Source organism: Amblyomma americanum, chromosome 1 (assembly GCF_052857255.1).
Source record: "Amblyomma americanum isolate KBUSLIRL-KWMA chromosome 1, ASM5285725v1, whole genome shotgun sequence".
NCBI classification, from domain to species: Eukaryota; Metazoa; Arthropoda; class Arachnida; order Ixodida; family Ixodidae; genus Amblyomma; species Amblyomma americanum.
The window spans coordinates 447,085,384-447,099,444 of record NC_135497.1 but is presented as its reverse complement, the minus strand read 5'-3'; the positions used below and the strand labels follow the sequence as shown (position 1 = coordinate 447,099,444).

The 14,061-nt window shown below is 46.6% G+C and overlaps 2 protein-coding genes across 2 annotated transcripts in view; one reads left to right on the top strand and one right to left on the bottom strand.

The window, feature by feature from the left end:
* The window catches only part of LOC144115953 (transcriptional adapter 1-like), a 73,366-nt gene extending 63,877 nt beyond the window's left edge, over positions 1–9,489 (bottom strand). The window contains exons 1-4 of the mRNA XM_077650589.1: positions 9,394–9,489; positions 7,706–7,742; positions 7,583–7,637; positions 1,893–1,952 (exon numbers count right to left, since the gene is read on the bottom strand). Of these exons, the coding sequence (XP_077506715.1) occupies positions 1,893–1,952; positions 7,583–7,637; positions 7,706–7,742; positions 9,394–9,470 (229 nt within the window). The 5' untranslated portion in view covers positions 9,471–9,489. The remainder of the gene's footprint in view (positions 1–1,892; positions 1,953–7,582; positions 7,638–7,705; positions 7,743–9,393) is intronic.
* Positions 9,490–9,762: 273 nt separating this feature from the next.
* The window catches only part of Surf4 (Surfeit locus protein 4), a 33,493-nt gene continuing 29,194 nt past the window's right edge, over positions 9,763–14,061 (top strand). The window contains exon 1 of the mRNA XM_077650590.1: positions 9,763–9,959. Coding sequence (XP_077506716.1) covers positions 9,831–9,959 — 129 coding nt within the window. The 5' untranslated portion in view covers positions 9,763–9,830. The remainder of the gene's footprint in view (positions 9,960–14,061) is intronic.

Here is a 14,061-nt window from a genome sequence, read left to right as displayed (position 1 = left end):
TGGCTCACAAGCAGCTATAGACAGTACAGCAGCAAAGTTGTACCAACACATTTCGAGAACCCAGTTTTTTAAAAGAAAAGAAAATTTTTTTTCAGGTGATGCAAGATTTAGAGCACACAAAAATGTGACCTACTATAATATGGGCACTTGACCGATGTGTCACAGCATCTATCCAAAGAGTGGCTGCCTTCTTTGCACTAGGCACAATACCAGCTCACAAGATTGAGAACTTACACCTGCACCACAGAATCGCCTTAGGCAGGGGCCACACAGTTTCACAGGGCAAGTGACAAAGATCACACGAGTTTTTCAATACTGAGCTGTGGTACAGTAGAATACCTATTCTTACAATTTCCCATTTAATACGCCCAAAACCATGGGCAAAAAAAAAATTGGCGGTGGTTTAGCTCTGGTTAAACCTGGAGTGACATGATAGCTACAGCTGGCCGAGTGCCAGCAGCAGGCAGCAGCAGCTGCTCCACACCACGTGGCTGGTCATGTGACGAACCACATGATCAGCCACGGCGCCGCGCCGCCGGCAGCTGCTCCGCACCACATGACCAACCGCGTGACAGTGTGGCGGCGCAGCCACGCTGAAGGCTCGAAATGCTACCGCAATGTAGCTATCGCTACAAAAAAGTCATATAGAATACGGTGAATACGTTTCCTCAACATCCAATTTCCCGGCAAGTCCATCCATGATTGCACCAAATTCTGATCATATGGTACTGCTAACATACAAGCATGCCAAGCCTTGAGAGCACGTAACATCAGCAGAAGCCCAGCAGCTTCTCTGCTGCGCAACACTGAAGTCAGGTGAAACATTCTAAAACGACAAAATGACGACTGTGCACGAGCATATGAGCAGGCCAAGCCTGGGGGGTATATAAAACAGAGCATATCATCATCTCTAAGAGCAATGCACAAGCGTAATGGGGCAAATTGCCTGAAAACAGCCACGGTGACACTGTCCTGGATACGTTGCGAAGTTTCGTGGAAAGGCCAACGCTAATGAGAAAACCTGCAAGCATCAGAGAAGCTTTTCAGATCTGGCATCAACAACCGCTGACCGTGCTTTTTTTCTTTCTTTAAGTGCTAATAAATGCTTCTTTGCTCATTCAGTCACATTTTTCAAAACCTTAGTGGTTTAGGATTGTACATCCTCCTGGATAGTACACTTCTATAGAGCAATTTTTTAGAGAATGTATCAAAAAGGTTTTACTTTTATTTAAACAAAGCATGTCTGGGTTTGTTTTTTTTTCACGACGGCCATTCACCTACATGTGCAAGCTTCTTGGCAAACTTTGCAGTTTTATTTTTATTTTCATAATCCAATCAACAAACAAATACCTAAAAACAAGGCATTTTTTTGGAGACCGCTATGAGAACACAGCTTCCTTTGTTTAGGCAGTATGCTCTCTCTGAACAAAGGCTAACAAACCAAAGAAAAATGTTTTGTGAAATAACCGTCAACAAAAGTGTCATAGGACAAGGGGCTGGAACTGAGCTATTTGGTTCCAAATCATAGTTTTGCTATCAGCCAAGAGCAGGCAGCATTGCATGAAGAGAAGCACAAGACACAAAGCTGATAACGAAACAATTTTTCAGAACAGTTTCATTGAAAAAAACAATTTGCATCAACAAACATCCGAATTAAACCAGTATGGGGTTTGCGTAATGCCTACAGATGTCAACATGCCACTCTTGCAAGCGCATCTTTACTTCTGCAGAGAAGGAAAGGCACCCAGTCAGATACATGCACAGATGCAGCCAGGCAGCTGCTACAGTCTAACAATGTTACCTAGCTGCACAGCTCAAGTCATGTGCTAACGTAACCTTGTCGAGTGGAAGGAAAATCTACTCGCTTGGTGGTAAACATTACACATCCTCACCTGTCAATGGGGCTTGGCACTTGTTGAAGAAAGCCAGCAGGAACTCATTGTGGACACGCACTGTTGCAAAAAGAGCAACAAAAAAAAAGACAGGGCATACTGGCGACATCAAAAATGTGACAGAATGCAGCCTGCACAGACCAGTTTGTACTGCCACAGCATCAAATGGGATGGGATGCAGAGAGGCAATGAATTTGCCGTGCCCTCCAGTGTCAAGTGTTGCCTTGCATGGGGCACTCTCTGCATGCCCTCTGCTTTGCTCTGCTCGAACCACACCGAGCTACTACTCAGAGAATTCTGTGCACCACCACAATTCAGTTTAAATTACCAGCAGAGTCACTTTTGCACATCAGCTCTGCCAACACTTGGCTCCCAAACAGACAAAGTTCCTCACTCGCAAGATTGCTGCTCCCTTATCATTAAACTGCATTTGGTGTGGTTTTGCCTGCACACAACCCACATTTCCTCACAGAGGGACACTACATTGTTTAATGTGCATGGCCAAAGTACCAACTTGTTCTTTTGTCACACTGGCTGCAATATTTAAAAGTCCTGAAAATACAAGTCACAGAATTCCATTAAAAAACTAGCTACATCACAGCCAATTTCCTTTTTGCAGGCACAAGTTCACCAAAATGCTGCTAGCTGTTCTAGCTGTTCTTGTTTCAACTGTCAACAAGTATTCACCATAGTATGACACCTAACAGGTGCCCCAATTCGTGTCAAGAGCACAGACACAAGCCACAAGAAAGCAGACATTGACAATGCTGTCTGCCCTAAAAGAGCTATCCAAGTTGCCTTTTTTGAAGTTTGTTGTCTGTTTGCACTCTTTTGACAATCTAGAAATGCACCAACTAACCCCATATCATACCGTATTAATGGGGGCCCTGAAGTCCAGGCATGCCTTTCAAGACAGACCACTGTCATCAACACTGCCGACATCAGTGCAGTTTCAGGAACAGGATTAGAGCGTGAAAAAAAGTTCACATTTCTTTTCTCTTTTTTTTCTGCAATAATTATGCATGTCCGTCCAGAATAACACATTGCGCAAACAGACAAGGAGGTGGTTTTGCCCACGTCTTGATGTTCCACTCCTGACAAAATATTCTCCAACTGACAATGCAAGCAATAGCTATTTCTATTTCTAGCATAGTTGTAATAGTTCATGTGACAAACATGAACCTGCAAGGAATGTGCTCAAAAAGTGTGGCAGGCATTTTTTGGCATTATGAGTGGGCGGAGCATGTTTCCGAGATTATGTGTGCCATTAGCATTGAAGCCGCCACCTGTTGGCAACCATGACATGAAATTCCTCAGTGATATCACCATGCTCTCTAATGATGTCAGCAGTAAACCATAATATATACTGACGTCAAAGAAGAAAAAGTAAAATCACTTCCAAAGGTGTATAGGGAATTGAACCTTCACACTGCGAGGGAAGCATGCAATCCACAGGCCACAAAACCACGCTATGTCTTGGTGACCCTAGTGTATGCGTTTCCTTACAACTGTACACAGATGAGTCATTAGGAAGGGAGGAATCTTTAATGGGCCTCGCAAAAGGGGCTCCTTTCACATTCAAAGCACTTACGGAGTATTCACCAAGTGCCCTCCGTAACTTTTATTGTGCCAACAGACTGCAGATGAACTCATTTCAGATGCCTCCCCTTCACAGAAACAGGCATCGCAAAGAGTTCCAAAGCTCTAGAAAATGCCGAAATCAGGGAGGGGGGGGGGGGGGGGGAACTGTCGTGAAAACATGCAGACCCAGAAAACCAGGGTGCCCTAAGCCCAGTGGTTTCCCTGCAAGCAATTTTTGGCCTCACTAAAGAAACACAGGCTTCCATCGTTGATGGGTAGGCAGCATTGAATGCTGGCTGCATCATGTGCTGTGGCATCACAGCACCAACACAAATAAATTTATTTATTTACTTTGACATACGTCTGCAGGCCAATGTTTTGGTCCAGGAAGGAAAGCTTCCGTAAGCACACAATGCGAGAAGTGAACACAAAGAAAACAGCACAGTTCAGAAAGAAGACTGGACATTACAACAACAGTTGCTTAAAAGGATTAACGCACTAAAAGGCAACAACAGATCTTGCGCATGGCCGAAATGAAATTGCATTACAAAACTCTTTTTGTAAAGTATGGCATTGTAAGTATTTGGCAAAATCATTAGATCTAAAAATGTTAGGGGGCAAAGAATTCCATTCGGTGACTGTGCATGAGAAAAAAACTATATTTAAATGCGGCAGTGCAAGCAATAATTGGGGCTAGAGAATGTTCATGATTATGCCCAGTTCTTCTTGCACTAAGACTTTCAACAGATTTTGGAAGGGTTGATTTAATTTAATCTTTCCGGAAAGAATGTTAAAAGATGGCTTACTTCTCTCCAAGCTTCCAGTGTCAATATATTACTCCGCTTCATTTTGAAGCTAAATCCAGGCGTTAGTATTTCCCAAAAATAAACCTAACTGCTTTTCTCTCAACCCTTTCGATATGCATAATATCTTTTTTGTAAAGAAGTCCCATATGACGAAGGCATATTCTAGTTTTCAGTAGCTTTGTACTTTCAATGGTTTACAATGATAGAAGAACACTTGTTTGGCTGATATGACACCAACCCATGGTCACAAGCAACAACAGAGTCAGCATTTAGGTTATCAACAAGACTGGCTAGAACACTTTTTAGTGGTCTCTCAGACTGCACCCATGATTTAGCAGTCTGGAATGTTCTAAAATGCTCAGTTTTCTGTTGAAACTTGAAGGCTGGCCACATTCTGCTCGAAGCTTTGAAGCACTTCAATTTTCTCCTCCAAGGCACCCAGCCTTTCCAGCATGCGGCCAGTTCCCTGGCCATTCTTTCTGACCTTGATGTCAGTGACGAGCCCAGAACGAGACTTTGACAACTGCACAAAGCATGTCTTAAGAACCCTGAAGAGACAAAACAGGATGACCAATTGCTTGTAAGGCTTTTGAGGAGATAAATTAAATGGGCTTGGTTAGATTCTGCGTTACCAGAGAATAGGAGGAGAAACAAACTATGGAAAAACATTCGCAAATGGTCGCACACAAAACCAATGAGCACAGAAACTTTAGCAAATAACCATTATCAGTCTTTTTTTGGCATACACAGAAAAGCAACTGCACACATGGAAACCGCAAAAGCAGGGAACATGAAACACACTGACAGCACTTCTCCCATACCCATTGAAAGGCCATCCGTTCTACTAAGGAACACTGTCATTTGGAGGACAACAGACCACATTTACATTTTCTGCCACAATTGTGCACAATCATTTACCATGCAACTATGTTGATGAGTTCCCAGTTTATAGGCTCAATACCATAATAATGTCCCACAGAGTTAGTTTTTCTTCCACTTAATATGGTTCCAGATACAATGAATTCCTGGTAGGCAAAGGGTCATCCACTCTTAGTGTGAACAAGCAAACGTGCAGCTGCACTCTTTAGAGGGCCACTGCGTGCGACACAACAGCTCATCGCAGCAATGTGGTGCAGGAGAAGATGGACCTGGACGTGGTGCTTCATATCATCTGCCACTTCACTTCGATGCGCGGCCGTGTCGGACGCAGTGACCCTCCAAAGAGCATGGCCATGCGCTCACGTATTTGCATTAAGAGTGGAAAACACTGTACATTTACAATTTCGCCAAAATCTGATCATATGATATATTTAGCAACCGACAAAAGGTGCACTTATATGCGAGCGGGCCGAGCCAGGGAGCATGCATCACGAGAAGATGCGCAGCAGCAGTCAGTCTCTAGGACAGCTATTCTGCAGTGCATCAGTGCAATGGGGCTATGCATCTAAAAATGGCGACAGTACACAAATATATGCGCAGGCCGTGCCTAAGGACCATGCAAAACGAAAATCAGAACAATGGCAGTCACCTGCAAGAGTGGTTTCCCCACACAGCATAGGTGAGACAGGGTGAAGCACCTAAATTTGACTGTGACAGCAGAGATTTCGGGTACTAATTTTACCCTTGCTATTGCTAGACTCGATAAACTGCCAAGTTTTGCGCTCGGTACAATGCAAATGTGTAGACAAGTCTACACATACCAGAAAAACTCCTTATATCTTGCCCCAAAAAACACCGACAAATCTATATAGAAGTAAAAGTGTCAATAAATGCCTTTGTACTCATTTTGAGCAACATTTTTTAAAACCTTGGTGGTTTTGGATCACACACCTCCCCGGATAACACTCTTTTTCCCTGCACCTCTTAGAAAACTTATGAGCGAGGTTTTGCTGTATTTGCGCATTTAATCACAAACTACAAATGCTTCCTTGGTGGACAGTGCAGTTTTCCTAATCACTCTAGCCCGTGTTTTACTGCTGACTGCAACGTGTAAGATTTTCTGGTTACACAATCTCTCAGTGAAGTTATATGCACCCTATGGCATGTCTAGGGACAGTAGTGCAAAACCAGAGACTAGTACTAAGAGAAGATTCATCCCATCTTCTTTTCCATCTTGTCTTTGGTTCCACAGTGCTGCCCTTGAATAATACGTCAACAGGCCATGCAAAACGTCTTAATTTGTGACCTATCAATTTGTCAGCACTTTGGACAACACGAGTCAAAAACTAAAATACATGCATAGTCGTGAACAAGCTGACCAGAAATGAGGGAATGATGACCAAAAACTACCGGTGGCACCATGCAGATACAAGACCATGGACTTATCTGATAAGCACTGGCACAAGAATGCAGACAAGCACACCCAGATGAGCACAATTGGTGTTAGAAGAGATCAAGGCCGCGCTTCTACCGTACCTTGTCCCTGAGCACTTTCTGCTACCACGATTTTTTTATTACATTTTCTTCCATCCCAAGTAATTTTGCAAATGCACCCCTTTGCAAACACTAACACCGCAAAGTTCTTCTCTTCAAAACAAGATGCAGCACTCCTATACTGGTGTTATTGTTTGTTCAAGTTCTTGTGCTTGCATGGGGTGACCGATAGTTCGTCAAAGCTATACCATTTCAGGTTAGCTTGTCCATGACTGTACACAGCCCAGCACAAAAAAGACAAAATGAAAGTCACTATTCCTTGTCAATCCTTCGTAGCCGACAGTCGAGGAAAGCAAATTTACCTGTATCCATGTTTTTTGCCTTACACAGAAAACGGCATACCCTTTACAAAAACAAATCCCATCAAAGACTGCTTTTTTTCCTCGTACCATTACAGAATGTGACTCGCTTCAACAGACAATAGTTTACACTACTATGTTTACTACTATGTTTATTGCGGCCCTGAAGAGCATCTGCTTCACAAATCTGAGGCATTACATTCCAGGTGCGACGGCAATTTTTCACATGCTGCTTTATTACGGAAACGTTCTGTTGCTAAACTAAAAGACGATCTGTGTATTTGCGGTCTTTCTTTCAAAGCATCGCGATCTATGTTCACTTCCTCGTTTTCTGTGCTTTGAAATTCCATGCTTTCATGCAGTGTACTCTTCGCACCGGAAACATGCGCCTCCTGCAAGGGCCACTCGGACCGGCATTCTTCTCTCGAATAAACGAAGACTGGCAAACATGAAACAAGAACGCGCACCGCACAGCTGCAGCAACGCTGGCCAAGGTTTGGCCCACCGTTCCTGCGTCCGGCAGCAGACGCTCACGGGCACTACTACCGAGGGCAGAACGAAATAATGTTACCTGTGTCGTGGCTCAGAAGTTTCCTGACCTCCAAGTCGAACTCGTCCTTGGAGAGCTGGAAGGCACAAGTGATTAGCAAAATCACGTAGTTTCTCAATAAAGCTTTTGAACTAAAATGCTTACTCTCTGGCCGAACCAAAGCTTCAGGCAATTCATGTACCTGCGAAAAGGAGGGAGAGCAAAGAGGAAATAAATTCAGGGAGGGCACTTTGTTGACCTACAGTGCGGTGAGGCGAAAGCCTTTAGCGCGGTGTTGCTGCCTGTGTTGCTGATGTGAGTTGAAGATGTTGATTAACGACTACAAAGAGCGTTTATGCGACATCCCTCTGGAGGCTTCTGGACTGGAACGCGACAGCGTGTTCCAAGGGGTCCAGGAACGTCATCGCCCGTTCGGCACGGCGCATTGCCCCTTGGACAAAGGAATGAAAATGACGCCGACTCGGTCTGTGCGCACGACGTCGTGATCTTGAACCAGAAAATGTATGCGCACGACGCGACCTTAGCGCCCTCAGCGGCGGTGGCGGCGCGTTCTTTGGCGCCAAACATGGCTCGCAGACGGTCGCGGACAGCGTTCTCGTCGTAGTCACGTTCAATTGGCGGCCGGACGGCTCGGCGTTGTGTGCCGCTACCGCTGCCCATGCTGGCGATATATACTGATCGATCACGGGTGCGGTCAGCGCCGTGATGCTCGCCCGCTTCCGTGACAGTCTTCAAAACTTCAGTAGCAGTACTTCACACGGCTCCACGATTCCAGGCAGGCAGCCATTTCGCCGAACAGAGAATGTAGCACTGCTAGAAAAACAGTTATAAGCTGCTGTCGTACAGTCTATGACTGCTGTTAAATGTGATAAGGAGCACCAAACTATGATCGAGCTCCGCGCGCGAGTCAGCCCGACGACGATTCGGGTCGGGCTGTTGTAAGGCGTGTCAGTTCTGATGTTGAGCAATACGGCACGAGCACGGCGTTGCGGCGGCCGAGCCAAACATTCTTCAACAGTAAAGGGATGTCAGTTAATTCTGATTCGGGGCAATACGGCACGAGCACGGCGTTGTACTTTTCAGCGCAACTGTCACGAATCTCGCTGCCAGCAATTGGGTACCCCCGTAGAAGCGGAAAAGAATTGCCACTGCACATCGCTTTATTTACAGACTGCAACGCCAGCAGCACCTTACGATGCCGCGCCAAGCAGTAGTACGTCCGACCGCCGATTTGAGTAGTAGCGGCGGCCGGCGGCCGAGCCGAACATTCTTCGAGCGCGCGCCGCCGCTGTCGCCACCGCCGCTGAGAGCGCTAAGGTCGCGTCGTGTGCATAGCTTTTCCGGTTCAAGATCACGACGTCGTGCGCACAGACCGAGTCCCAATGACGCCTGTCTCTCCATCTCGGCGGGCACCCGAACCGCGTTTGACTGACAGCTATAGTGTGGCAGATTTCGCGGACGGACGGACAACAATGAGCCATTAAAGGCTTTCGCCTTAAAAAAACTGTCAGAGCGTTCGACGACCGGCGACGCCAAGCGCGAGTCTCCTATTCCTCTGGATGGAAGGTCCTAGGAGCGTCCCCTTTGAAACGGGGTGATGGTAACAATTAACCAGAGTTCGCAAATCTTCCTGGCTACCTGCTAACAGTACAATATCGTCCGCATGTATTATATCCGGTAGTCGTTGCTCAACAACATTTCCGCCTAATCTGTACGACAGACCATAACGCGGGTCTCCTGTTCCTCTTTAGCTCGAGCGCGACGACACAGAACGCAATCCTGAGTAAAGCCGCGCGCCACGACGCAAGAGTGAGTGGCCGCAAAATACGTACGCTTTGAACCGATCTCCCAGCGCATCCGAGAGTTTTTGCTTGGCGATTACGAGCTGGTTCGTTTGCGCCGCCATCATTTGTGGAGATGTCCCTCTCTCTCTCTCTCTGAGGGTCACGTGACAATTAACGCAGTCACAAAAACTTGTAATGGTCACGTGGCTATCTTTGTTTAACTGACATTTACAAAAAAAATACGTGCTAGGTCACGTGACTGCGCTTTTATTGGATGTGTTAGCATGATGCCATCGTAGTATCCGTAGCATCAACAAACGTTGGCATCAATGTCGCTCAACCGGAAGCGGAAATGATAAGTGAGCACGACTTTCAGATGGTCGTTAAAAGTCCTTTTCTAATAATAAAAACACTACCGTAAAAAAAATGCGAGACTAAACAAGGTAGAGAAGGCACGCGGTGTAGTTTTCAAGAGGGGCCAGCCGATGCCTGCCTCCACATCGGCCGGTGCGTTGGCGTCGGCGGCTCTCTCTGCCCCTCGCCCGAGCGCCGTGAGGATGGCGAACGTTCCAGCGCAGCGCGTCATGAGCACAGCCGAGGACATCGCAGACCAGGTGAGCACTTGCACGAACGCACGCTTTCTGCGCCAGCTCGGCTGCGGCACGCTCCTTCGGCCTTCCGCAGCACGATGGCCTGACGCCGGTGAGCCACGCTGCGCTTATCGCGGCTGCAGGGGTCCGCCGCTGCATTTCCAGGGCGACGTGGCAGCAGCGCGGCCTTTCCGCGGTCGGATTGCGGCGTCTCGGCAAGCCGGCATGTCGAGCCGCCCCGTCGAGGCGGCCATCGAGGCGGGCCGAGTGCATCCAGGCCGCTACAAGACCGGCGACCTGCCCTGTGCGCACGGCGCAGTGTCCCGTTCGCGTACCCAGGCGGAGCGCGTACTAGCCTGGCGTGGAGTCATCACGGCTTTCTCCGTGATAAACGTTCCATCCCGAGAGATCGCCCCTGCCCATCGAAGGGATGCGGGTGTGCTTGTGTAATATGCTAGCACAATGCGGTACATTAAGTGGAATGTCCTTCGTACTGCGTTCCATGTAATGCGCCATGATTTGTAAAGTTTTTCTGGCACGCAGAATGCACTCTGTCAGGGTCACTGTGGGTGGGCTCTTTGCTCGCCATCGGTTGCATGTCATCAACGCGAACCCTTTGACGTGTGTTGTATGTCAAGCGCTGCTGCAGTACATACGCTAAGGAGGCGGCGGAGCGCTCCAGCGGCGACCTGTGTGAGCTCGAGATCCTGTGCGCACATGCTGACGACGTGCAGTGCATGCTCTCAGGTTTCGCCTGGTCACAGATGGTGGAAACAGTGCTTCGCACATATTTTACCATTGCAAAATTTTTACACTGGGAGAGGCGTTTTCCCTGAATTTTTCCCCCATCTGTGTGCGAGCAGTGAGGGCTTGCAGCTGTGGTTGCGACCACCAGCAGCTTTTGAACCGGAAGCGTCTGTATCTCACAAGGCGCAGAAGGTTAAAGCAGGGCGTATGCTTCAAAACTGTGGCAACACTGAGAGCCTGGCATTTTTAGTTTGTTGCTGCTGTTGGCCTTTCTAGACAAGAGAAAGGTTGTTACAATGGGAGCAGCTGCTACAAATTGCCGTCTGTAACAAAATGCTATTCATCCCGAGCACTTAGGGGGACTTCGGACTTGTGCTTCCTCTGTCATGCATATTTGTTTCTACATGGGCTGAGTTGTCACATGTGGCAATATGTCAAGAACACTGGAGCGGTGTGCGCAATGGTGGAACCTGCGAAATGGACGCAGGACAAGAGGAAGCAGGCACATACACAACAGTGGTGTACTGCAGCATAAAGCGAAATCTTAGCTCAGGTACTTTGCCATGGTCCCGGCGCTTGTGCCTTTGCCGTTCGTATTGGTATGTGGCTACACTTGAGTACAAGCGCTGTCTATGAAGGCCACTGCTTCCTTTAAAATTTCTCATCTCTCGCCCCACGGAGCACAGCTCAAGCGCCTTAGACAAGTCTGCTCACTTCTGTACACCTTGTAACTGGTAGCCCATATGCACTAGGTATCTGACACCAGATTAGACCATCTCACTTAGAAACCCTAACTTGATATTTGCTGGAAGTAGTCGTATTGTACGTCCAATAGTGCTCATTGTAATGAAATGGTCTGTTCATCAAGTAATTGAGACTATGAAAAAAAATCCCCGGGACTTAACGCTACTCTATAACAAAATAGTACTTGTCACAATGGGCATGTTCAGGGCTATATGGTGGTAGGGGCTCCACTGATATGTTATCGGTTTTTACGTTATCTCTGAGCAGGTTTCTGCCACTCAAGCATGCTAAGGTGGGTCTGTTGCTATGACGAAACAGTTTCAACAAATCTTTGGTTTGGTTTGGTTTATGGGGGTTTAACGTCCCAAAACGACTCAGGCTATGAGAGACGCCATAGTGAAGGGCTCCGGGAATTTCGACCACCTGGGGTTCTTTAACTTGCACTGACATCGCACAGCACACGGGCCTCTAGAATTTCACCTCCATCGAAATTCAACCACCGCGGCCGGGATCGAACCCGCGTCTTTCGGGCCAGCAGCCGAGCGCCATAACCACTCAGCCACCGCGGCAGCTTTTCAACAAATCTTTAAAAGGGCAGCTGTGGCATTTTCTCTACCTCCTTTGATTTTACTGAAACTTTCGCGGTACATTCTCCACAGTTTTCTAATCCTGTGGGCCAAGTTTTGCAGCAGAGTGGTATTTTGCTGCTGCGCAAATGAATTTTAAAATGTCTCATTTCATGGCCTCAGTTGGGGAGATTTCTACGTGCAGATTTGCGTGTGTGACATCGCTGGATGCATGTCCACTGATGTTCACTCTGTGTTTGCTGAAAGACAAAATTTCGAACCAGCTTCTGGTCATTTCACACAAATTAGGACCCAAGCTCTCGCTTACAGTCGCCAATTTAGTCAATCTACATGCACACGATAGGTTTTGTGACAGTATCCATGACGTTGTAGGATGGTCCATTGTGGTGTCATCATTTGGTCAAAACCCGGTTTTGGTTTCAGTTTCCTGGTTTATGATCTTTTTAAATACTTCTACTTTCTATTTTGAAAAATGTTTTTTTTATACTGGAGTGAGGGTACTCTAAGAAATGAGATGTAATTATCAGCTCAAAATGCTCAAAAAACTGCCGTAGTTGGCCTTTAACTTAGTTTACTTGCAGTAAAGGAAACAAAGAACCATTGCCAGGTCTGGAGAAGCCTGTTTTTTGTTTGTTTGTTTGCACATCTCCTTGTGTAACATACACAAGTCATGGACAGGTTGTTGCAAGTGAATCAGTATACAATTAGAGTTTGAAAGTCCAAGCTTATAACAAGACTGAATTGTGGCTTCTCTGCAATGTTGTGGGCAGTCATCAAGTTCCATTAGTATTTGTATGGCTGCTCTTTCAGATTAGGAGAAGTCTAAACTTCTTCTCTTCACCTACTGCCCTGAAAGGTCCATTTGGCTACTAAGCATGCTGGAAACTCTGGCACAATGACTTCAACTTGACTGCTGCGTACAAATCAGGCAAAAAGCCTACTGACGCCAAACAGCCCTTCGCAGTCTTCTCTGAAGCCCTCACCACAACAAAAGATGTAGACATTGCCTTTTTGAAAGTTGGACTCAGCAAGAAATGGCCCGCTCTTATTGACTCCATATCAATTCTTCGGAGGCATGATACACAACTTTACAAAAATCCCCAAGAGGGCTGTCATCATTCCACCTTTGTGGTCTCCTTGCAGAAAAGTAACTTTTGCCTCTGGGGGTAGATGGGTCATAGTTGCCACAAACTGTCTCGTATTGAGTAGAAACAGAAGCACTACATTAGGGCATGGAAGCTGGGACAGCGCTGGTCGTTCTCGAGAATATCATCCACAAGAGTGCCACTTGAGCATTCATGATAACAGAAAGGGAAGCCACATTTTGAACTCCTTAAAATGGTTTTGAGGATTACAAATGCTAGACGCCAGAAAGCCACACGTGACCACCCGCAAACAGGATAATGAAGTGCTTGTGCTTTGCATAAAAGTCCACATGGAGAGCAAGTGCTGGGCAAAAATTTGCCATGACATTCATTCATATTGCAGCACAACAGGAAACTGCTTATCTAGCAAGATCCAGCCTGCCGTTCCATAAGTCATGGCTAAACTCAATGCAGTGCCAATTCATTAGTTGAAAGTTTACTAGCGATCAGCAAAGCTATGGTGCTCTGACATCCTGGCCTGTGTAAACTGCCCACACACACCTGGAAACAGTGTGGCGATTCTGGCTTCCATTTGCCTTTGACGGCCCTCGGAGAATTTATTCATGTCACACTTGATACTATACCAAGTTCTTATGCGCACAAGCAGTTTCAGTTGTAATGTTGCAGACATGCTATCCTATTCAGGCTGCCATGGACACATGCGTTGTGCATAAAGCAACATCTCTGTGTGTGTTTGGGGAGTGGGGGGTTGTTATGTGCCAAGCACTAAGGCAATGCTTTTGGTGGGCGATGGAACATCATCACTTGGGCCCAAAGGTGTTGGTTGTGAAGGGAACACAGCTCCCGCTCCTGTTCAATGGCCTGTTTTTACTTGTGTGCATCTGCTGCAAATGTCTGGTCTGCTGCATTTTGGCAACATGAAAGAGCTTGGTTTGCTTTACT